Raw genomic sequence first — 24,016 nt, 5'->3', positions numbered from 1 at the left:
TCAAGCAAGAGATTTGAGAAGATGCTGCTGTCATTGGGGGAAAAAAAAGAAAATTTGAGAAAAGAATTTTCTTATTGCTGGTTCTAAACACATTAAGCTATAGTCACTGAAAATTTCTAGAAAACCAGAATGCCATCTCATTACTTACTTCATAGATTTATCAAACTCTGAGACAGTTATCTTCATCTGTGCAATAGCTTTTTCCTATAGAAATTATAAAAATACATGAGATTCTAAGCCATCCTGATAAAAATGTCCTCAGCTAAGTTGATGAGCTCTGTCCCATGCACATAGTTCAACTGCACAAAATCTGGCAGAGAGCAGCCTGCACCCGCACAGTGGTCCACATGCCACGTAATCCACGTGTCGACATGTCCCCACCCACCCAAAACCCAGCACAGCTTCCTGGAGCTTCACCAGCTCTGACAAAACCACATTCTGGAAACAAAAACCACATTTTGCAGATTCAAATTATTGGGATGGAATCGAATTTATTGGAAGACGTGGCTCTTCGCCTAAAGAACTTGAGCACAGATGGTAAGGACCACCTATTTGAAACAGAATAAAATAATCTTTTCTGCTCAGATGCTGGAAAATCATACGCAACAGTAACATACTTTGCTCGCTAGGTTTTCTTGCAATTTCGCCATCTTTTCCGTCTTTTCGTCTACAGTCTCCTGAAGAAAATCCTTTTCTTTATCAATGACACCAATGGTCTTTTTCATTACATGGGCCTCCTCATCCTGCGAACTGATCTTAAGGTTTAGTTTATCTGTAAAGGGAAAGAAATGCCTGTCAGACAAAATACGCAAGTACTGGCAGACACAGAAACTACAGACACTCACCTATCTTTTCCTCCAGTGTTTTAATGTGTGCCTGGGCTGAGTCCAGTTCACCTCTTTTGATGGCGAGTCGGTGCTGATAGTCATCAAGTGACCGCTCTAGCTGCTCATTTACTATCCTAAAGGATCAGTGGACAAAAACAAATGGCACTCTTTATCTCTCAGAAAAACAACTCTTAAAAATGAGACGTCTTAAAAAGTGATTTCTTATTTTTAAGGTTTCTTTTATTTTTTATTTTAAAGCTCTTCCAGTTTAATCAATGGCAGTATATTACAGATTAAAATCTCTTGGTCTCCACCATTCTTCTCCAAAATGGTTCCATTTTCCTAAAAATAACATGGTATAAAAATCAAATTAATTGTGTACTCTCTTCTAGAGGCTTCCTGGTAGTTTCCCACTCTTGTTGCCCACTAGCCACTTCCTCTCCCTGCAGTCCCACTTCCAAAAGCAGAGCGCAGTCGTGCTTTCAGGACGGCCTGGCGCGTGCCAGCACGGTCTGTACTCAGACTGCTCTCCACCCTGCTTCTAACTCTGACTCTCCGGGAGGAGTAGGCTGGCAGCCACAGGATGCAGGGCAGAGGAGGCACTTCCCACAGGGCAGCAGGGACTGAAGCAGGTGAAGGGATGCACAAAGGCCCAGGTCAGCCCAGTGACATGCCTCCGAGCCATCGGCTACTGAACAGGAAGCTGGTTTTCAGAAACTCCACCCCAGCACGGAAGCTCCAATAGCATCCACCTGCTCTCCTGTAATTGAGTCCAGTCTACAGAATGTGGCTCAGCCCCGACCCTAGAATGCTTAATCCTTGCCTTCCAGAAAGACATGGCTCTCCCGTTAGGTGTTTTAACTGCTATAGGCTCCTGGGCTTCCTTAGAGCGGAAGACAAGTGGAAAGAACTAACAAGTGGGAAGGAAAGCTGAATTTCCAAATCATTAGAAGATGGGAGTGAGTCTACAGAAATGATGATTTACTAGCATTATGGAGGTATTCTGAAATACAAAATACACGTGCTTGAGTATTCTAAATAACAAGTGAATGATGACAAGAGAGAGGGAGCAACCAGGCTGTAGGACTGACCACTTTGAAAATGCACGCTCAACTCAGAAAGACAGCACATTCAAGCCATTTTAGTTACAAAATGATCTCTGAGGTCCAGGGAACTGCACTCCAGAGTTAAGTGACTCCTCAAATCTAGAGCGTTTCCTGGGCGATGTGACAGCAACTGGTGCTCTGTGGACATCAGACCATCCGGCCCATCACTAGGGCTGCTATCCCAATTTTACAGAAACAAACAATTCACCCAACCTCACGCATTAGTGAAGGCCAAGGAAACAGGCCAGGCTAGATGGGGAACCAACATAACCAAGCGACAGGGAAACTGTCAGGGAGCTACATGGAACCCTAAAATGGAACAGTCCAGGACACTGGGTATGGCAGAGCTGGTAGTTCCTGGCAAAAGTGTAAAGACCTCTTGACACTCAACTTCATAAGCAGAAGCACCTCTTAAGGAAATGGGGCTGACAATCAGAGACAGGCTACATTCTGACACATGATGATGTTTAATGAAGTCCATAATTTATGCTGGTGCAACTTTTGTGGGAGGGAAGGAACTGCCTATCATTCAACTATAACTTGGCTTTCTGTGCAGAAATGTAATTCATGAAGTCCTAAGTTGGCGGCATTAGGAGGGTGGAGCTTTGATCCAGTTCTAGTGTTGGGGAGGTGGGCCCAGATGCGGTCCTTAGGTCCCGGGTGATCTCTGCTTCTCCCCAGCGTCCTCACACAGCTGAGCCTATGGGGCCCTCCCAAACTGGGACTATGTCCCTCCAAAACTAGGACAAAATAAAATCTCTTTCCTTTGTAAGTAGCTTTTCTTGGGTATTGTTTATAGTGACAAAAAAACAATACATAAAGCTATGCACAGTTTTTGCATATAAGTATTTTGAGAGCTTTCTGAAGACTCTTCAGACATACAAAGGAAATTCTTAGTTGAGTCCTAAAGAGCTTTGACTTTTTACAGCCAAGTGCAGAGATACAGAGACAACTGAGTCTGTAGACCAGCCCCAAAGTAACATTTCTGACTCAAATATTGCTGGTAGGACAAAGGCCCATCCAATGTAAAAAGTGAGGTTTAAAGCACAGCAGGCAAAAGAGCCGAGTGACTGCTCTGCTATTTGTGAATAATGGTGTTTGTACACAAGATCTGAAAACTAAGTTAGGAAAACGAGGACTGTTTCCTCAGCTTTGAAGTTGCTATCCACCAAACAAAGCAATGATAGATTCTCCCAGAGAAACAGTCAAGGGAACAGGGTCAAGCTTCCCACTTGAGACAGGTGTCTGTGCAGCTCTGACTCTGAGCCTCCATCTGCCCAACCACACTATGCAGTGATACACTCCCTTATGTTGGGGACCAAAAGTCATTCTCTTCCTTCATGATAAGAGCATAATTTACAGAAAATATAGCATTTCCAAAACTGCAAAAACTGTGTCACAATTCTAAAATGGTACTGAAGTACTGTGTAAGAGAGGTAGGGCTGGAATGTCAGTGGGTTGTTCAAAGCAAAAGAAACTCGGGGTCCCCGCCATATGATCGCCGGTTCGTGTCCCTGCTGCTCTACTTCCCATCCAGCTCCCTCTTTGTGGCCTGACAAAGCAGAAGAGGGTAGTTCAAGTGCTTGGGCCCCTGCACCCATGTAGGAGAGCCAGAAAAAGCTCCTGGCTTTAGATAGGCCCAGCTCTGCCCATTACAGAGGACAAAAGCCCTCTCTCTTCTCTCTTCACCTATGCTTCCAAATTTAAAAAAAAAGAGAGAGTGAGAGAGAGAGACCAACATGGAGTCCCTGTCTTCGAATTTCTCCCAAGTCTATGGTTGTGATCCTTTGGTGTAATGGAGAGTGGAGAACAAATAGGATACTTTTTTCTGTTTTAAATGTTGGTGTCTGCAGAGGGATGACGACTTAACTGGTGGCCCGGACCCTGTGTCCTGACTGCAGCGCCATGGAGACCCCCGTTACCATCAGCCACAGCTCTGGTTCCTTTTCTTCTCTTAGTAGGGAAAAAAGTAAAGAATTCCCCTAAGACAGTTTTCAGGTGCTGTGGGTAAGCTGAAACAATTCTCAATTGCTTTAACAATTAAGAAGTCTCGGGCGTGGCAGCGTGGCCTGGCGGCTAAAATCCTTGCCTTGAATGCCCCGGGATCCCATATGGGCGCCGGTTCTAATCCCAGCAGCTCCACTTCCCATCCAGCTCCTTGCTTGTGGCCTGGGAAAGCAGTCGAGGATGGCCCAAAGCTTTGGGACTCTGCACCTGTGTGGGATACCCGGAAGAAGTTCCTGGATCCTGGCTTCGGATTGGCATAGCATCGGCCGTTGCAGTCACTTGGGGAGTGAACCACTGGACAAAAGATCTTCCTCTCTGTCTCTCCTTCTCTCTGTATATTTGACTTTCCAATAAATAAATAAATCTTAAAAAAAACAAACAAACAAGTAGTCTCCTGCAGGATGAAGTCGCAGTTGGTTTTCTGAATCTGTGTAAACAAATCCTAGGAATACGACGGCTACGTATTAGCATAACTAACTGCAGCTGGAGTTCAAGGGTCATTTCCAGGAAAAATGTCTACCGCATCTCCTAGACCCTGAATTAGTCTGTAACCATTTGGTTCTGAACAAGAGAAACGACTGAGGTAAGCTGAGCATTAGTCTGTAACCATTTGGTTCTGAACAACAGAGAAACGACTGAGGTAAGCTGAGAAGGGTCTGACAGAACCTCGCTTTCACTTTCACAACAGCGTGTCAGGACACGGCACGTCTGCCCGGGGACTGCGAGTGGTTAAGCTTCTGACTGGACTGCAAACAACCCACCTTGAGTTGGGGTTGCCAAAGTGTGGCCTGCCGCCTGATTCCGTGCTAGAATGCCTTAGGCATGCTTTCTACAACACTAAGCCTCATGTCAGTGTGTGAACAAAATTTTTAAGTTATTTGTGATACATGGAAATTAAGTGAAATTCAAATTTCAATGTGCACCAAAAAAGAGATGCATAGAACACCAATACGCTCTTTCCTTTAAGCACTGTCTCCAGCTGTACCCAAGCCACAAGGGTGGAGCTGAGCAGGTGCGACAGCGACAGTATGGCCCACATACTGACTCTATTCACAGACAAGGGCTGCTAACCTGGCTCTGGTGATGGTCTCTGGCGGCAGAGAGAAGTCCCCTCACAGTGCTGCGGAGGACAGACTTGGGGCATAAGACGCCAGGCATCTTTAAATGGAGACAACAGCCTGTACTTGACAGACAAAAGCCATGTGATGGCTCTGCAGTGTGGTGGGGATGCCAGACGCAGGAAGGGAAAGAGAAGATGCTGTGTGCCTGAGATCCGGGTTCTCAGAGTTCCTGTCACAGAAGCAGGGCGTGAAGTGATGAAAGGAACAGCAGCAGCTCTGTTAACTCCAAGGAAAGCACCAGAACGTTTGGACCACGCGCCTTTGCTTCCAGAATGTGGTTATGATGGGTACAGGACTTAGTCTTGGATCTGTACAAAATGGCTGTCACTGCATCCTAACCAGGTTCACTTCAGTGGAGGATATGACCGACATGCTTTCCAGAGAGAATGTTAGGAAAGAGGCGGGAAGCTGGGCTGAGGGGGAAAGGATGCTGATCCGAGAAAGAACACCCAAGACACTGTCGTCTGGAATACCTAAACACTGCAGACCTTCCTGTGAGGAGGCGAGAGAGGGTGGAGGCTGGCATCTGAGGAAACGCCAACGGGACTGAACACACAAGGTGCCACAAGGTGACCAGCGTGCTGAGGCAGGTGTACTCCCCCGGCTCGCCTGCAGGGGCGCAGTGGTGCTGGCTGATGCCATCTTCCCAAGACCAGATGGGCCATCCTGGAGGAGCACTCGCCCTGCAGGAGCACTCGTCTGGCACTCCTGACCTGACCACACACACCCACTTCTTGGACTTAACTTAGGCTGGCTGATCATCCGGGAACCCTACAGACTACAGTTGCAGCTCTCCCTTTTTCTAATTATTCATGAGGTTCTCACTTTTGCTCTGTTTGCTATATACTTTTATGGTTCTTGGTTTTTGTATATTCAACCTCCCTTTTTGCCCTTCCGAGTTCTGGGTGAAACTCCTGACTTTACTTCAGATTTTACCAACTCAGTTTTCTGCAGCTGCCAATCTATAGGTGGCTAACCTTTCAGTTTTTTTTTTTTTAAAGATTTATTTATTTTTATTGCAAAGTCAAATATACAGAGAGGAGAGACAGAGAGAAAGATCTTCCATCTGATGATTCACTCCCCAAGTGACTGCAACAGCCGGTGCTGCGCTAATCCAAAGCCAGGAGCCAGGAGCTCTTCCAGGTCTCCCATGCAGGTGCAGGGTCCCAAGGGTTTGGGTCATCCTCCACTGCTTTCCCAGGCCACAAACAGGCAGCTGGATGGGAAACGGGACCACTGGAATTAGAACCAGAGCCCATATGGGATCCTGGTGCGTTCCAGGAGAGGAGTTTAGTCACTAGGCCACCGCGCTGGGCCCAACCCTTCAGTTTTAATGTGTCCATATCCTTTCTGATCTGTTCACTACTTCATGGCTGTCGCCAGGGTCACTGTGACATCCGACAAGCTGTTTCTGGTATTTATTACCAAGCTAGTCTAGAGAGCTGCTTCCTGCGGCTTCAGAATGACACCCCGTGTCTGGTTTTGTAATCATGCATGAATTCAGCCCGGAAAACACCTAACTTTGTCAGCTGTTTCCTTAAGTCTTCCTTTAGTTGCTGCCCAACAACCCCGAATCCGAAGGCGAGCACTCTGCCTTATTACATCTCAGTCATCTCCGTTTAAGTGACTCGAGCCTTATTTTATGTAAACCAGTTTCTTAAATCTAGTTACATTCAAACTATTTGCCATCAGTCTGAGACTTGAAGGCTATACTTCATGTTTCTGCCGGTGTTGGCATCCCAAGAGGCCTGCTTCCTGTACACCCTCCTTGGAGCAGAGGCCTGTTCCTGGGCAACTGTGTAACAGCTCCTGGTGCAGGCAGCTCAGTAACTGCAGCTTGGCATCCCACACCCCGTCCTGCTGTGCCTGCCTGGAGTCCAGTTACTTCATTTTGAACCCAGCTTCCTCCTGGTGTCTACCAGGGACGATGGCTCAGTATGTGAGTCCCTGCCACCTCTGAGAGACCCACACTGAATCCTAGCTTCCAGCTTCAGCCTGGTCTAGGCCTGACTGCCGTGGGAATTTAGGGTATAAACCAACAAATGAAGGTTCCCCCACTACCTATCTCTCTTTTTCCCTCTGAGTTTCTAATAAAAGAAAAATTTTCAGAAGTAATTTAAAAATTGTTTTTACAGCAGATTAAAAAGGAGACAGGGACCAGCATGACTGCATTAAAGCCAGGTAGGATGCTCCGGAGTCGGCTCCATGCTAACGGCTTGGGAAAGCAGTGGAAGACGGCCCAAGCACCAGGGCCCTGTCGTTCACATGGGAGACCAGGATGAAGCACCCAGATTCAGCCTTGCCCAGCCCTGGCCGCTGTGGCAGCTTGGGACATGAACCACAGCAATGCAAGATCTCTTTCTCCTCTTCCTGTCTCAGCCTCTCTCTCTCTCTGTAATTCTCTCAAATAAACAAACAAATCTAAAATAAGAAAGGAAAAAGGGGGGGCATGCATATTTCAGTATTTTGTAATTTTCAGTAATCCTAAACTATGGAATACAAATTAACTGAAATATCCACTAAAGTGGTTTAAAAGGAGGTACGTTTTAAAATGGGCTTGCAATCTTATCAATGTGTGAAAGTTTTCAGAAGGGAGCTGTGAAAACCTACCCACTCTGCCAGTGCTGGCTGTAGTACCCCAGAGCCCCAAGGCCATTGCTGCAAGGCTTCTGTAGGAAGCTGCTGCTCAGAGGGACAGTCCAGCAGCGCCATGGCCATGAACTTACAGAGCCACAATTTGCTCCCCGACAAGAAACGGGCAGTTTCAGGACTTACTTGAGGGAGTGCATCTCTGACTTGTGATGAGCGGAGTCACCAGCAACGTGGAAAAGTTTCTGAGCTTGGTATTTTGATCTGCTCTCTAATGACTCCATTTTTTCTTTCATTAGTAACATTTCAGATTTTAGTTCATATTTTTCATCTTCAAGCTATAATTTAAATTATAAAAATTAGTACACAAATATCTATTTTGCAAAGTAGGAAGTCTGTAGTAATATTTCTAGGAGAAACATAACATTATATTTAAGTCCTACATGTCAGAGGAACAGTCACGTTCTTTCCTCACTATTACTAAAATAGAAGAGAGAAATACGCATGTACATATGTGAGTACACATGGTTATACATGTGTGTAAGTCCACACTAACTAAAAACCTAAAATTAATAGAAGGGTTGGACAATAAAATTGAAATTTCCCAGGAACTAAACAAAAGCCGAGGAGAAGAACCTTAGAGAATTGCTTCTGGAAGTTTAAAACCTTGATTAGCAAAAGGCCTAGAGACAGAATATAGGAGTACAGTGGAAGAAATCACTCAAGAAATTGACAATGAGAGACCATGATCAAACCCTTAAACCTTTCTGAAATGAAAACATGCTAAGAAAGCCAGAAAGCAGAACAGCACCTCAACTCCCAACGAAAACAGGGAATTCAGGGAAACGCTCCGACCTCTTAGTAACAGCTGATTTTCCTTGAGGCAGGCACTATAGCACAGTGGGTAAAGCCAGCACCTACGACCCCAGCACCTCGTATGGACAGCAGCTCATGACCTGGCTATTCTGCCTCCAGGCCAGCTCCCTGCAAAACAGCAAAAGACAGACCCACTGTGTGGGCCCCTGCACACAGGGAGACCTACAAGAAGCTCCTGGCTCCTAGTTTCCGCCTGGCTCAGCATTGGCCATTGCGGCCACCTGGGGGGTTAAACCAGCAGATGGAAAATCTCTCTGTGACTCTGACTTCAAATAAATTTAGGGGGAAAAAAGAAACTGTCCCAGTTTAGATTTCTATATACCAAGCCAATTGGTAAATCAAATATGTGAGTTAAGACACTCTCAAACACTCAGAATACCAGAAAAGGTCCAACATGAACTCTGCTCCAGAAACAACTGGAGAAGGATCAAACAGGAAAGAAGAAAACATGTGACAGACATGAGAATGGGGCCAGGGAGAGGTGGAGTCGACCACAGTGCAGGAAGAGGGGCGTCTCCCTGAGGACGCTGACACGCGGATGAGGACCAAAAGGCACAGGTGCAGGGACTCTGGGACTCAGGGAGAACCAAGCTACACCTTCAGTGCAACCCAGGCAGGGAACACAAGCACGAAGAGCTGTGAGCAACAAGGAAAGGAAGGCTGCAGGTGCAGCCACCACGCTGAGAACCACAGCTGAGTGAGGCACACACACAAGCAGCTGCGCTGAGGGAGCAGGTGGTGGTGGCACACTGCCACCCCTTCTCCCCACGCGCGGGAGGTCAGTGGGGGGCACTTCAGTCAGGTGAGACCCCACAGCACCTGAGCCTCCATCAGCACTGGGAGCTGAGTGGGGTTGTTCTGCAGACAGGGAAGTGGGGAAGGAAACTGCTTTTGTACATGAAAAGCCTTTTAAAAACCCCTGGGTGTATTTACTCCAACAAGAGTGCAGGTTGGATGAAAGAAACCAGAATGAACATTTGGGGCCCATCACCCATCTTAAAGATAGTCGCAGCCTGACACTCCTCCGTCCGAGCTGGTTCACGGCTGATGCTCCCAACCCGGCTGCATGGATTACCATCATTCATCCATCTTACAGGCACGAGCCCTTTAGCATTGTTCTCTGGCAGGGAGTGAACTCTAAGACCATGGGGCCCTGGGACTGTCACCCTACTCCACCTCAGCAACACAGGCAACACGTTAGCTGCATTTGACCAGGGGCTCAGTCAGGCAGACCCTCACCTACCTTCTAAACCCAGCGCTGCCTCTGTTAGAACAGGCTGCATTGTCCTGCACCTGGGTAAGATTTGTTACAACTCTTGAGTTTCTGATAATCTGCCAGATACGAACGAATGGTTCTGCATTTGTATTTCCCCAATTACCGTGGCAGACCATCTGTGTATTGGCCATCTGTAATCCTTTCCTTGGCTGAGTGTCCATTCATATCTTCTGTTGATTTGGGAGAGGTTATGCAGAAATGTGTAGCATAATCATTTGCTCCGTGTGGTTAAGATAATGTATGGTTATTAGGTGAGGCTGATTTAGTCAATGTGGTCCTATTTATTCATGCTTTTCTTTTTAAAATTTATTTATTTTCATTGGAAAGGCAGATTTACAGAGAGAAGGAGAAACAGAAAGATCTTTCATCTGCTGGTTCACTCCCCAAAGGGCTGGAACGACTGGCTGCCCTGGTTATTTCAGCTTTTTGAGAACTGAACCAATAGATGGAAAATCTCTTAACTCTGCCTTTCAAACAAATAAATAAATAAATCTTAAAAATATAAAAATAGCTTTATCTGGCACAGACATTCATACAATATGCCCCAAATTCAGTTTGATACATTACCTGATGATTAACACGTGTCAAATGATCAACAGTTTTTTCTAATTCTGATTTTTCAAAAACATTCATTTCTTGAATATTCTGAAAGAGAATTTCATACAAAATATTAATTTATATCAAAGAACAAAACATGACCAAATTAAGCAATGCAAGCTTATAGCAATACTAAATTCTATTTGTCTTTTCATAAACCACAGACAAGTTTCAGAAAGAAAATCCTTAGACATTTAATGGAAACAATGTCTTTGACTAAAGACATTGCTTTTACATTTTCTAGCCAGGTGTGACGGCAGAAGGCTCCGGCTGGTCCAGACTTGCTTCCTCATCAGAATAGGAGCTCCAAGGTAAGACCTCACAAGAGACAGAAGAGGAATGCGGTACACAGCAAGGAACGCTGATATCAAAAACACACAGGGCACAAGGTGAGAGGGCCACGCAAGAGAGAAGACCTTCAAGAACGACCAGTCAACATGTACACAGGACTGACCTTCAAGAACGGCCAGTCAACAAGTACACAGTGTCGCGCCCACGTGTCTTATCGCCCCGCAATAAGAGGCAGATGCGAGTGAAGCCTTCTGCGGTAAAATTTATTGCACCAAGATGAGGAAGAGGAAAGGGCTCCGACCCCGGCAGGCTGTCTGCTCTTATGTGCTGACTGGCCCCACCTCCGCTGATGATAGGTCGGCATCATGATCACGCAGGGTCCTGGGCGACCGGATTCGTCAGTCCCCAGTGTTCATGCGCCGGCCACGCCGCAGCTCACACGCATGCGCAGTACTGCGAAGGCTACGTGACTCTCCACCAGGCACGAAGGTGTGGCTTCTCCGGCCGGCACCATTTTGGGTACGGCATGTGGCCAGTACATACAGATGCGGCTTACAACACACAGGACTGACCTTCAAGAACGACCAGTCAACATGTACACAGGACTGACCTTCAAGAACAACCAGTCAACATGTACACAGGACAGACCTTCAAGAATGAGCCAGTCGATATGGAAACAGAGGACTGCTTCCCTGCTTTACCAGGATGGGTGAAATAAACCTGGTGTTCACTACAAGTCTTGTAATGCGGATTCACACTTCTATCTCTATTAGTCAATACAAATGAATAAAAAAATCTGAAAATTGGGTTCTACATTTGCTTGAAAGGGTCACTGTGCTATAGCTAACTGGGGTTGGGGTTGGCACAGTGGCACAGCTAACTAAGCTGCTGCCTACACCCCCATCAGAGTGTCAGTTAAAGCTGCGCATACGCCCTTTGTGATCCAGCTTCCTGCTAACATGCAGGCACGTGCAATCACTGAGGCCCTCGACAACAGCTGATGCATTCCAAATAGGAACAGCAGACAGCACCCGGAACGGAGCCTTCCGCCAGGGAAGGCTGGCAGATGTTAAGCTGTACTGAGGCAGTTGCACTGCTGGGCCGTGGTGACTGAGACCCGGCCCTCACACACAGTGCTGTGGCAGCGATGACTGGTTCCATGAATGGTGGCTGGCACACTTACGGGCATGGAGAGGCTCAAGCACCAGTGATGATTAGCTCAGTTTCTAAGTGAAAACTGAAAACTCATTAACATCTTTCCCCCTACAACTCTGAAGGATTCAGTTAGGAATGTCACTTTTTCCAAGTTTTCAATACTAATGTATTTTTAAAATCCCACTTTATATTCTTTGAACATTTCAACATATATGGAAATAAGTAGTAGCTTGTGCTAAAATATGCCATATTGCACAGAAGCTTTCTGTTTGATCATTTTAACACTTATTCTTATGGGAAAAAAAACCACTTTCTAGAAGGAATTACTGTTAAAGATCCCAACACGCATATGACACAGAGCGGAAACAGACACAGACCCGCAGAAGCAGATCGCTCCCACCCCCGGCTCACTCCCCAACGCCTACAAATCCCAGCGCTGAGCTTAGGACTAGGCCAGCGGCCGGACGCCCAGGTGAGGTCTCCCACCTGGGGGGCAAAGCCCCAAGCACTGGAGCCCTCATCTGCGGCCTTAAAGGACCTGCACTGGCCTGCAGCCAGGAATGGGAGCCAGAGCTGCGAGCGGAACCCAGCCTGCTGATACAGGACATGGCCTGTTCATCAGTATCTTGCCTGCTAGACCAGACGCCAGTCTCAGCACGGCACAGCAAGGTCTCTAGAAAACAGTTACGAACACATGCAGGACAGGCGGTCCCCCCCTGAGGGAGGAAGTTCTTGGGGGTCCAACCGCTTCCTTGAAGGGCAGGTGGGCAGCCATGTGGGCGTCATGGGTCTCTCCCCCTTCCTCACACAGCCACCCCAAATGGCCACTGCCACACGAAAGAGCTACAATCTATACTCAAATGGGCACCAAGTCCCGTGCACACCTTTTCGGCGATGAAGTCAAGTTCCCTCAGCACTTTTCCAGAAATGTAAGAGCCATTCTTAGCTCAGGGTCACACAGCAGCAGAGAGGTCCAAGGCTGGCGACGTGCTGCCGCCGCCCTGGCTAACCCACGCCAGCTGTGCGTGAGCGGCAGTCACCTCATGGGCAAACACTCGGACTCTGTCCCTCAAAACAAGCCCACCTTGGGCCCAGCGCGGTGGCACAGTGGTTAAGGTCCTCGCCTTGCATGCCTGGGATCCCATATGGGCGCTGGTTCTATCCCGGCAGCCCCGCTTCCCATCCAGCTCCCTGCCTGTGGCCTGGGAAAGCAGTCAAGGACGGCCCAAAGCTTTGGGAACCTGCACCTGCGTGGGAGACCTGAAAGAGGCTCCTGGCTTCGGATTGGTATAGCATCGGCCATTGCACTCACTTGAGGAGTGAATCGGACGGAAGATCTTCCTCTCTGTATATCCGCCTTTCCAATAAAAAAAATAATAAAAAATAAATCTTTAAAAAAAAAAATCCCACCTCCTTACTCACATTTAACTTTTCTCTCAAAGTTTCATTTTCTGCCATCACTCTTCGAAGGTCGGACACTGCAAGCTCCTTCTCCTTCTCCATGAGACTAACGATATTGCTGGAGACGGCGGCCTGGCTGGAGTCCCGCCGGAGCGCGGATAACTCTTCCTGAGCCTAGAGGGACAAAGACACGGAGTTACAAGCACTCTGGATACACAGGCTATCTTACTGTCCTTCCCAGATGCCAACAAAGTAACAGAACTAAAACAGGAATGAAATCAGGAGGAGGAGTCAGGAAGGGACCCCGCCGCTGAGAGGACAGGAGAAAGCAGTGAGCTCAAGCTGGCCCAGGGGAGGACGTGAATGGGGAACTAACGGGTATCCCCGAATTCCCAAAACACTCACAAACTAGAGTGGCCCTTTGAACTTGCAGTTTACATGGCTTCCCCTCAGAGCAGGGCAGACGGGTGTGAGCGCAGAGCCAGAGACAGCACGCTCTGCTCACGCACCTGCTCCCTGGGGAGGCTCTGGGCAGGGCCAGGCTCCACAGACTCCCTCTTCCCAGGAATGGCTTTGTTTTGCTTTTCGTTTTTAACCAAAGCCTAGGTCCCCAGCAGCCAACACTGCAGACAACAGTGGGAGCCGTCTCCATTTGGATATGCTGGGGGACATGTCTGATGTTGAGCATAAATGTGGCTCAGCAGCAGGAGTCATTCCAGATAATTTCAGAAGAAAAAACAGACTAACTGATCTGACACAGACAGGCTAGAAAAGAGAAATATGAAAAAGCAAAAGAATAAAAAAGCGAGAGGAATCTTTAGTCTGAGAACAGGATGGGATGGTGAGGCCCCATGACTCGGGCCAGGAGGAACAGCATCACAACCACATCTGACGTCACCTAGTGGGATATACACTGATTCCAGCAAAGTTCACTGGCTCTAAACCCTCTGTTGGCTGCATTAGAACACATGTTCTTACTTCATTATACAAGACACTGAGTTTATCTCTTTCTGCTGTCAATAATTTCACATTGGCCTGTATGTCCTCCATGTATTTTTCAAATCTTTCCAGCATACGCTGAAGCTCATCTCTTTCTCTTGTGATCAGATGGAGTTCTGAATTGTGATCACTCTGAAATATAATGAAAGAACAAAGTTACCCTGTGCTGTAATTATCGCCACACGGTTGACATGAGGACACTAAGTGGTGAGACGGGCTGAGCGATGCTAACAGACACTAGAGCCCACGTCCCCCTCACGTCATTAGGAATCCATTTTCAAACATCAAACGGAAGCTGATGCAGGCAGTGCCAGTGCTGGAGCCGAGTTCCCGGCTCTGAGTGGGCCAGACGCCATGGCAACTGCTCAGACAGCAGGGACGTAGAGAGCAACAGTGGACCAGCACGTCAGCAGCACCCAAGGGCGTGTCCCATATGCAAGTTCTGGGTCCGTGTTAGACCCCAGTCAGAAGCTGGGGGCAGGCTGCTTCTCTAAGCCCTCAGCGAGTCTACCACAGGCTGACTCTCGAGAACCACTAGTTGCAGCCCTCTCCAGAGAAAAGTCCGGGAAGGAAGGGTGTGTGTGCCCGTGTGTGCACGCTCACCCAACACAGCAGCCTGTACATCCTTCAGGGTTTCTCTGAACTTAAGATCCATTTCCAGATACTCAAATTGTCCCAGTTTCAGACTTCTGTGAGGTTTATTTCCACAATCAGAAAAACATAAATTCTTCTACTGAAAAATGTCCACAGTGACTAAGTAACTACATCCAACACTTTAAAATAAGAATATGCTTGCTAATAAGATACGCTCCAAGTATCCACTACCTTCACCACCATTGTAGAAAAAACAAAGAGGTCGGTGGAGACTTGAGGGCTTTCATGTCGTGAAGTGCAAAGTGTGCAGAAGCCCTAAGTGAGGAGTGGGTGTAATCTGGTCACTTATACCCTGGAATTAGTCCAGACCATCCATTTCTTGTGCACAGACCACTCCAGGATCAAGCTAGTCGTTGGTAGGCTAGCTATGATGTACCTCTCCCCTATCACAATTAATCAGGCAAAATCAAAGCACACTGGAGAGCTTAGCCTCTCAATACCTTAAAGGACAAGACGTTCAACAAAAACAGCTGATCAGTATTTTGAGATTAAATCTAGGTTTAAATTAACTATTTAAGATCATCTGTAAGCTAACCATGTTTAAATTTCAAAAATCTTTTTGTGTAGATTCTAGAAAAGAACTCTCCAATGAATAAAGATTTGACAATTTACTATTTAGGTCTCAGCTTAAATGTCCATTTCTCCAAGGAATCCTTCCAGGTTCTCAAATCTGATCTCATCTCCTTCCATAAACTCGGAGCTGCTCAATCTTTCCTGTACTTTCCTCATTAATATGGATTATATAAGACTGTAAAGTCATTTCCATGATTCCATGTTAATCTGTGTCCAAGTCACTAAAGTTTACGCTCTACAAGGGCCACCTTGGTTTTGCTCAGTGCCTACCACATTACCTGGTAAAATGCACCCACTTCCTGAACATTTACTTACTGACTCATCTTGAGTCGAGACCAACTCTTCTCTAAGTGCACCTGGTAGCTGAGATGTTGGTGTCAGGGTGGATGAAGACGAGCTGTTAGGAACTCTGTCACTCCATTGTTCCCAAGAATACACACAAGTGTGTGAACACGTGTGCACAACACTGAAGGAAATGAGAACAGCAACGAGCTTCTTCATCTCCACCTGTGCCTCTCGCACGGCAGACCCTCACACGCACCTGCTGAGCCTAGCCCAACTTTGTACTCAGACCTCACCTGCTTTGAGTCAACTAAGGTAAGATAACAAATACCAGCGACCAGACATGCTGCTGGAGCCTTGCACAGATTACATTAACTTAATCTTCATAAGGGGTTGTGATTACTTCCCCCACTTCCCATGTGACAATTCTGGTAACTTCTCCAAGGTCAGAAAGCCAGACTGTGACGCTCCATCTTAGTTAGAATGGGAATCGGTGGTGCGCACAGGGTAAAAGGGGCAGTCCCTCACGACCCGAGGATCGGTGAGTGTATTACTAACAACTGCTGAGCTTTGACATGGCAGGGTTTCTTTCTTGTTCAGTCATTACATTTTCAAGAAGCTATGCCTAAGAGCTGGTTATACAGCAGCGTGGGGTACTCAGCGGGTTTTGCCAATCCAGCTCTAGACAGTGTTGGCAAGCACATTGAAATGTCAGGTGAAGAACATTCTCGCTTGCTCCCAGGACCCCCCACTGCTACGCCCACTCACTTGCACACCTACCCACTACTGTCACACACACTGCCCCCCATAACCGCGACTTGTTCCTGGGACTCTGCAATGCTCTCAACATCCTGACTTCTTGGAAGCTGGAAAATAAACACTGTCCACGTCAGGCAATGCCACATCTCAGGGAGGGAAAATGACAGGAGGAAGGGCCTTGGAACTCTCTAGAACTTGAAGCAGTATCTCCCACTTGTCTTTCAATTTTGACTTCACAATAAGAAATTGAGTAAAGAGCCAGGCATGATAGCCTAGTGGCTAAAGTCCTTGCCTTGAACACGCCGGGATCCCATATGGGCGCCGGTTCTAATCCCAGCTGCCTCGTTTTCCATCCAGCTCCCTGCTTGTGGCCTGGGAAAGCAGTCGAGGACTGCCTAAAGCTTTGGGACCCTGCACCTGCGTGGGAGACCCAGAAGAGCTCCTGGCTCCTGGTTTCAGACTGGAGCAGCTACGGCCAATGTGGCCGCTTGGGGAGTGAACTTGCAAGTGAAAGATCTCCCTCCCTGTCTCTCCTCTCTGCATATCTGACTTTACAATAAAAATAAATAAATCTTAAAACAAAAGAAACTGAGTCAAAGATTTATTTTGGCTAAAAGTTTTGAGATGGCTATCTTCTCAGTGCTACCAAATTCACGAACAAATCCCCCACAGAGGCAAATGATTTACCCTGCGGCTCATTTTTCTCGAGTCCAGCTAAGTATACATAACTTAAAAAAAAAAAACACTCAGCAATAGATACATTAGCTTGCAATGTATATTATCACCAATTCGTTTTGTTCATTAATAGATAACAGCATTACAGATAACAACTATAAAGCAAAATTTAGCCACCATCCAACAAGGTTAAAAACTAAATCCAACCAGAAGATGTAAAACCGCTCTGACAACAACACAGGACCTTCAGGCGGGAGCTGACCCAAGTGGCCAACTCAGCACAGTGTGAAAGAGACGCTGTGGGCTGCACGACTTCCGCTGAGCCTCTCTCTTTCACCCTAGTGTGGACATGCGGACAGGGCCACACAAGCCCTCAGAACTCCTATACCCACAGCTCTAAAAAAGGAGATCTCAAGAGCCCAAATGTTAACCATGAAAAACTGCAGATCATGAAGACCTAACAGAGAGACATGATTTTTACCTCCCACATACCATGGTCAACTTTCAACACTATCCACAACAGAAGACCAAAACAGAAAATTACCTTAACGGGGGCAACCTTTACACAATCAACAGGCCAGTACGGCCTGGGCAGAAGCACCACCCGCACAGCCCACACCCCCAGCTCCATCTCCCACAACTGGGTTCCCAGCAGGAAGGGCAGAAGGAGACAGAAGGCACCCTCCCGACTGCTCCAAGGTTGCCTGCCAGGTGGACAAACCCTCCTGCTGCAGGAAGGAAAAGGCAGCTTTTACACAAACTAAATGCAGACAGAAGCGTCCGGCAGCAGGCGCCTGGGCCCGGTCCTCGCGCCCAGAGACCTCTGCAGTGTCCAAGTTCCAGCTTTTCTGTCACCTCCAGCAAACAGCAGGTCACACTCTGTTCCTGTCCTAACTCACACAGCACAAATCATGGAAGAAAACGAAAATTAAAACCTTTTAAAACCAAGTATGAATATCCTTAATGCAGTAATAAACCAGAATGGTTCATTCGGAAGGATATTCTTGCCTGACTAACTGTTTTTCGAAAGGAATACTTACCTTTTCTTGTGTTTTAAATGCTGGAGCTTTTTCACGTGCACCATAACTTGTAGAGCCAGATCTTCGCTGTATTAAATGTTGGAGTCTTTCTAGCTCTTTTTTATAATAATCTCGTTCTTCTTCTATACCTTTCAGAAATGTATCTAAACGGGAAGGCGACCTGTCTCGACGTTTTATTCCATGTTCTAGCCTCATTCTCTCAACTTCCAAAGTGAGTTCTCTTTCTGTGAATTAAAGAGGTTAAATTTAAAATGTTATACATACAATGTTGATTAAACATATTTTAGAAAAAAGGGTTTCTAGAAGTCATAGACTATTTTGTGCCTGTGCCAGATACAGTGAAAAGGTAAAAAAATGAGAAAGAAGGGGAAAACATCAAGAGCAAAAACAAAAAAATGTAAGTCTTTGGTAAGTCAATGCTTACGTAATGTGCTAGAAACTGATGCATTAAATTAGCACATGGCACATCCCAAGGTCACGAGACAGCACTATATAATATGCACAGATACAATGTTAAGCTTGAATGCAGTATCTACATACACAGAACTCAGAACAACTCAAGTCTTTCCCTAAATCATCACTCACTCAGACCAGAGACAGCGCCTGGGACTCAGCACTGACATGTACACGGTGCCAACACTTGCAGCTGCTGCGAGGCGAGGGCCAGCTCCCTGTGCACCCTACTCTCTCAGCTCAGTCAGTGAGCACTTACTGTGTCAAACAGTGATCCCAGGACAGGAAGGATGAAAGCCACATTATATATATTGCAATAAACAATGCAGACTGGAGGATGGCACAAATAATTCTGTCCCAAGAAGGAGTGAGTAGGGAGCAGGCAAGAAGGCAATGACAGATGCACTGTGGCACAGTGCGTTAAGCCACTGCCTGCCATCAGTTTAGTTACCTGGTGTTGCTGGTTTGATTCCTGGCTACTCTACTTCCAATCCAGCTCCCCGCGCAGCCCCTGGACCCACAATAGTAATGCGGATGGGATTTCAGACTCCTGGCTTCAGCCTGGCCCAGCCCTGGACAATGTAACCATTTGGGGAAAGAAGTACTGGGAATAAATGAAGACTCCCTTGCTTTCAGAAATTGCCATTCAAATTTTTTTTAAAGAGGGATGGGATTGACACTTCGGAGTAGCTTGCTAAGCTTCCAAATGCAATGCTGGCATCCCTTGAGGGCACAGGTTTGTGTCCCAGCTGCTCTAATACAGAAATATCTTTTGTCCACCAGCTTACTCCCCGAGTGGCCGCAATGGCCGAAGCTGATCAGGTCCGAACACAGGAGTCAGGAGCTTCTTCTGGATCTCCCACACAGGTGCAGGGTCCCAAGGCTTTGGGCCATCCTTGTCTGCTTTCCCAGGCCACAAGCAGGGAGCTAGACGGGAAGTGTGTAGGCCCTGGTCTCCCAAGGGTTAACTCCACAGCTCAGCTGTTTTCTCAAAGGTGTAACAGGAAGGGCAATCATGGCCTGATACATTTAGCCCATGGCTTGACTGCAATTTCCCTCCTTCCTGCTTCCCATTTTTGCACATCCTGACTGCAATTTCCCTCCTTTCTGCTTCCCCTTTTTGCACGTCCTTGGGGGAGCTTAGGTGTTGCTTAACCATTGGGAAGATCCTGGGAGGGGCCAAGCAGACTATATAAGAGAGTTTGACTTTGAATAAAGGCTTTCACTTCACAAGAATGAGCCTCAGTGTGTTGTGTGTCTTGTCTGTCTCATAACCCTAGTCCCTCCGCTCGACTCGGGGCTGGAAGTACGTGGCAATACAGGCGTTGCCAACAAAGTGGAGCAGCCAGGACACAAAGTGGCACCCATATGAGATCCTAGAGCATGCAAGGCAAAGATTTAGCCACTAGGTTATTGCGCCAGGCTCACAAATAAATCTTTTCGGAAAACTTTGTTGCTTGCAGAGGCAAAGAGTTAGAGAGCTGCCATCCATCGGCTCTGTCACCAGTGACTGCAGTGGCCAAAGCCGGGGACCAGGAACCCAATTACCCCAGCCCTCACTGCTGCCTCCCAGGTGTGCGCTGGCAAGGAGCTAACCTTAGGAGCAGGAGCGAGGCACGGCTACCGGGCTAAAACCACCTGCTCCCCTCAATAATTCTTAATGTGTTTGAGGAATGTTCTACTTATCCACAATGTGTAATACGGTTTGTAATTGCAGTAAACATGCAACACATACGTACTGAATCAACGCGAACTCAACCACTAACCAAAGGACCGAGCCAGAGGGACTCTCCAGCACATTTTCACATTTTACCTGAAACTGCGAAACTCTGCACCTTCTTGCTCAGTCTTTGCTTTTCTTGCTCAAGCTGGTGGACAACCGTTTCCAGATCTGACTTCAGAAGCAGCTCGTCACTCAGTCTTTCCTTCTCTTTATGACATAAGTTTAATTCCTGCAAATTTTAATTCCGTAATGAAACTTCCTAACTTATAAAAAATATGGCACATAAAAGTAAAACAGGTATTTTGTAAGCACGTTTAGGTAACAGCAATTTAAATGCATATGTGTGTTTACACATCCCATTAACCAGATTCCACTGCAGCTCACTACCACTTGTGGCAACAAACACCATAAAACCCGAATGCCAACACCACTGCTTTGCGAGTGGTGAGGCTCCACTTCTCCCCCAAAGACCTATGTCTTCACGCAATGGAGATGACTTAGGCTTGCCATGTCTTTCAGAGTGCAGCAGCAAGAGGGGTGCCCCAGAACTCGCACACGGGAGCGCCCACATCACAGTGCTGTCATTCTCTCCGCCTCCTCTTATCACACGGTAACAAGACCAGGGCCCTGAGGCTTCACTGCGAGGAAGGCTTCCTGAACACAGTGCACTTTGTACTGTGTCTCAGATGGGTAGCACTTAGCAGGCATTTGCTGGAACTAGCAGAGTGGGATAAGCCACTGCTCGCAATGCTGACTTCCCATCTGAGAGTTGGCTCAAATTCCTCAGCTCTGCTTCCGAGCTAGCTTCCTGCTCACAGGCCTGGGAAAGCAGCAGAAGACAATCCAAAGGTCTGGGCTACTGTCACCCACAAGGAAAACCCCAGTGCAGTGCCAGGCCTGTAGCTTCAGCATGACCTCGTCCTGGCAGTAGCGGCCACTTAGGGAACAAACCAGTGGATGGAAGAGCTCTCTCTGCCTCTCCTTTTCTAACTCTTTCACCTAAATAAACATTTTTTCAAAAAATAAACATTTTCTTTTAAGATCATCCTTACTCGCTGAAAAAACAGTAACTAAAACATAGTATTTCAAAATAAAGCACTAGGGCCCAGGACGGTAGCCTAGCGGCTAAAGTCCTTGCCTTGCGCTGGGATGCCATATGGGTGCCAGATCTAACCCCCGTGGCCCTGCTTCCCATCCAACTCCCTATTTGCAGCCTGGGAAAGCAGTCGAGGACGGCCCAAAGCCTTGGGACTCTGCACCCGTGTGGAAGACCCAGAAGAGGCTCCTGACTCCTGGTTTCGGATTGGCTCAGCTCTGGCTTTTGTGACCACTTGGAGAGTGAATCAACAGATGGAAGATCTTCCTCTTTGTCTCTCCTCCTCTCTGTATATATGACTTTCCAATAAAAATAAAATACATTTTTTAGAAAAAAAAAAGCACTAATGGAAACAGTAAGAAAGGTTAATAAATAATTACTACAACATCTTCCTGTCAACCAAGACTGCTGACGCTCGGCCCCAGTTCTGATCAAGCATCCCAGTCCCATCCTGCAAGTAGGGTGCACTCACACACAGCGGTGAGCAAGCTGCAAAGCCTCGCCCTCACAGAGCTTACCTTCTAGCGAACACATTATCAAAACACCTACCTCAAATTTATTGGTCCCAGGGGAGAATTTTAATGAGATTAAAGAATTGGGCAATATAAATTTATAGGCCCATGTAGTGGAATATTACTCTGCCATAAAAAAGAACTAGGCAGCCATAACACATATGTCAGGAAGACAGGCAGCCAAGCGGAAGCAGTTATCTGACTACATTCCACGGACTGGCTGGAAGAGGCCCACCTAGCGAAGACAAAGTAGGCTCCTGGCGGTCAGGGGCTGAGCAGGGGAAACGAGGCAACCACTGCTGGCTAGCACGCTTCCTTCTGGAATGATCACCCTGGTGGGGTTGGGTGGCAGCGACAGCTGTGCCACTGAGCACCAGGAGTAAAGCCGAGATGCATACTGAAAACGGTGTCAGGAGAGTCAGTTTTATCTCAATAAAGACAGTACCTATGCAAAATAAAGCACAAAAATTTCCCTACAAACAATACTGGCAATTCAACATGAAATCAACTTACCAGCTGAAGTTTTGCCACTGTTTCTTCCAGATCCCTCATTTCAGACAGCTTTCTCTTAATCTCATTCTAGGAAGAAAAAGCCCACTTAGTAAAGACCGGAAGGGTCAACAGTGGCGCAAAGGTCAGTCACAGAGCAAATGGGACCACACAGATTACCAAGCAGCTCACGCTTATGCTCAGCTAAGCAACCTGAGGCTTCTGGCCGACTCTGAGCCCACGCATGGCCCGCGCTCCCTGCCCACACTGAGCCCACGCACAGCCCACGCTCCCTGCCCACACTGAGCCCACGCACAGCCCACGCTCCCTGCCCACACTGAGCCCACGCATGGCCCATGCTCCCTGCCCACACTGAGCCTACACGAGGTCCACGCTCCCTGCCCACACTGAGCCCACGCACAGCCCACGCTCCCTGCCCACACTGAGCCTACACGAGGTCCATGTTCCCTGCCCACACTGAGCCCACGCACAGCCCGTGCTCCCTGCCCACACTGAGCCCACGCACAGCCCGTGCTCCCTGCCCACACTGAGCCCACACATGGCCCGCACTCCCTGCCCACACTGAGCCTACACGAGGTCCATGCTCCCTGCCCACACTGAGTCCACATGGCCTCCATTTCACTGCCCACAATGAGTCCACGTGTGGCCTGCTCTTCCCTGCCATGCCCTGGAGGCTTCCAGAGGCCCAGGTATAAGATTCTGATAGCACAGGTCTCCTGGATCCTCCACAGGTAAGAAGCTCCTTGGGCCCATCTCGTGGCCCCTCCCTGATGTTCCCATCCTAGCTGCTCTCTCCCCACCTCTTACCAATCTGGATTCTCCATGCCACTACTAAGCCCAGAGCCAGGAAGAAAACAGTGCGACCTATCGGGAATAGCTTCCTGGGCAGCCAGCATTTCTGAGCAGTTGCAGGGAGACACGACAAACTGTGTTTGTTGTTCATGTGGCCATGTGCAAGTACACGGGTGATGTGAGAGACAGGAGCTAGGAGAGGATGCAGTGAAACTACAACCACCCGAGCAGAAATGCACTAATCCTCACTTTATTCAAAACTGTCCAGGCTGGGGCCCGGCACAGTGGCGCACTGGTTAAGGTCCTCGCCTTGCAAGCCCGGGATCCCACATGGGCGCCAGTTCTATCCCAGCAGCCCCGCTTCCCTTCCAGCTCCCTGCCTGTGGCCCGGGAAAGCAGTGGAGGACGGCCCAAAGCTTTGGGGCCCTGCACCCGCGTGGGAGACCCGGAAGAGGCTCCTGGCTTCGGATCGGCATAGTATCAGCCGTTGCGCTCACTTGGGGAGTGAATCATCGGACGGAAGATCTTCCTCTCTGTCTCTCCTCTCTGTATATCCGCCTTTCCAATAAAAAAATAATAAAAATAAATCTTAAAAAAAAAAAACTGTCCTGGCTGTCCCCTGAGGCTGCAAGTGAATTTTAGTGTTTTTTCCTTATTTCTCAAAAAAAAAAAAAGTCTTTGGAATTTTCATACACATCACAC

General features: G+C 47.6%; 1 protein-coding gene across 1 annotated transcript in view; it reads right to left on the bottom strand.

Annotated features, from left to right (window-relative positions):
- Positions 1-24,016, bottom strand: part of CEP135 (centrosomal protein 135) — a 59,937-nt gene that overhangs the window by 16,631 nt on the left and 19,290 nt on the right. The window contains exons 9-18 of the mRNA XM_040966553.1: positions 22,526-22,591; positions 20,495-20,633; positions 18,229-18,452; positions 14,225-14,377; positions 13,268-13,420; positions 10,370-10,447; positions 7,837-7,988; positions 846-961; positions 618-772; positions 149-204 (exon numbers count right to left, since the gene is read on the bottom strand). Of these exons, the coding sequence (XP_040822487.1) occupies positions 149-204; positions 618-772; positions 846-961; positions 7,837-7,988; positions 10,370-10,447; positions 13,268-13,420; positions 14,225-14,377; positions 18,229-18,452; positions 20,495-20,633; positions 22,526-22,591 (1,292 nt within the window). The remainder of the gene's footprint in view (positions 1-148; positions 205-617; positions 773-845; positions 962-7,836; positions 7,989-10,369; positions 10,448-13,267; positions 13,421-14,224; positions 14,378-18,228; positions 18,453-20,494; positions 20,634-22,525; positions 22,592-24,016) is intronic.

This window comes from Ochotona curzoniae, unplaced genomic scaffold (genome assembly GCF_017591425.1).
Source record: "Ochotona curzoniae isolate NIBS_2020 unplaced genomic scaffold, NIBS_Ocur_1.0 scaffold_4506, whole genome shotgun sequence".
Taxonomy (NCBI): Eukaryota; Metazoa; Chordata; class Mammalia; order Lagomorpha; family Ochotonidae; genus Ochotona; species Ochotona curzoniae.
The sequence above is the reverse complement of the archived record's forward strand: the minus strand, read 5'-3'. Positions and strand labels throughout refer to the sequence as shown.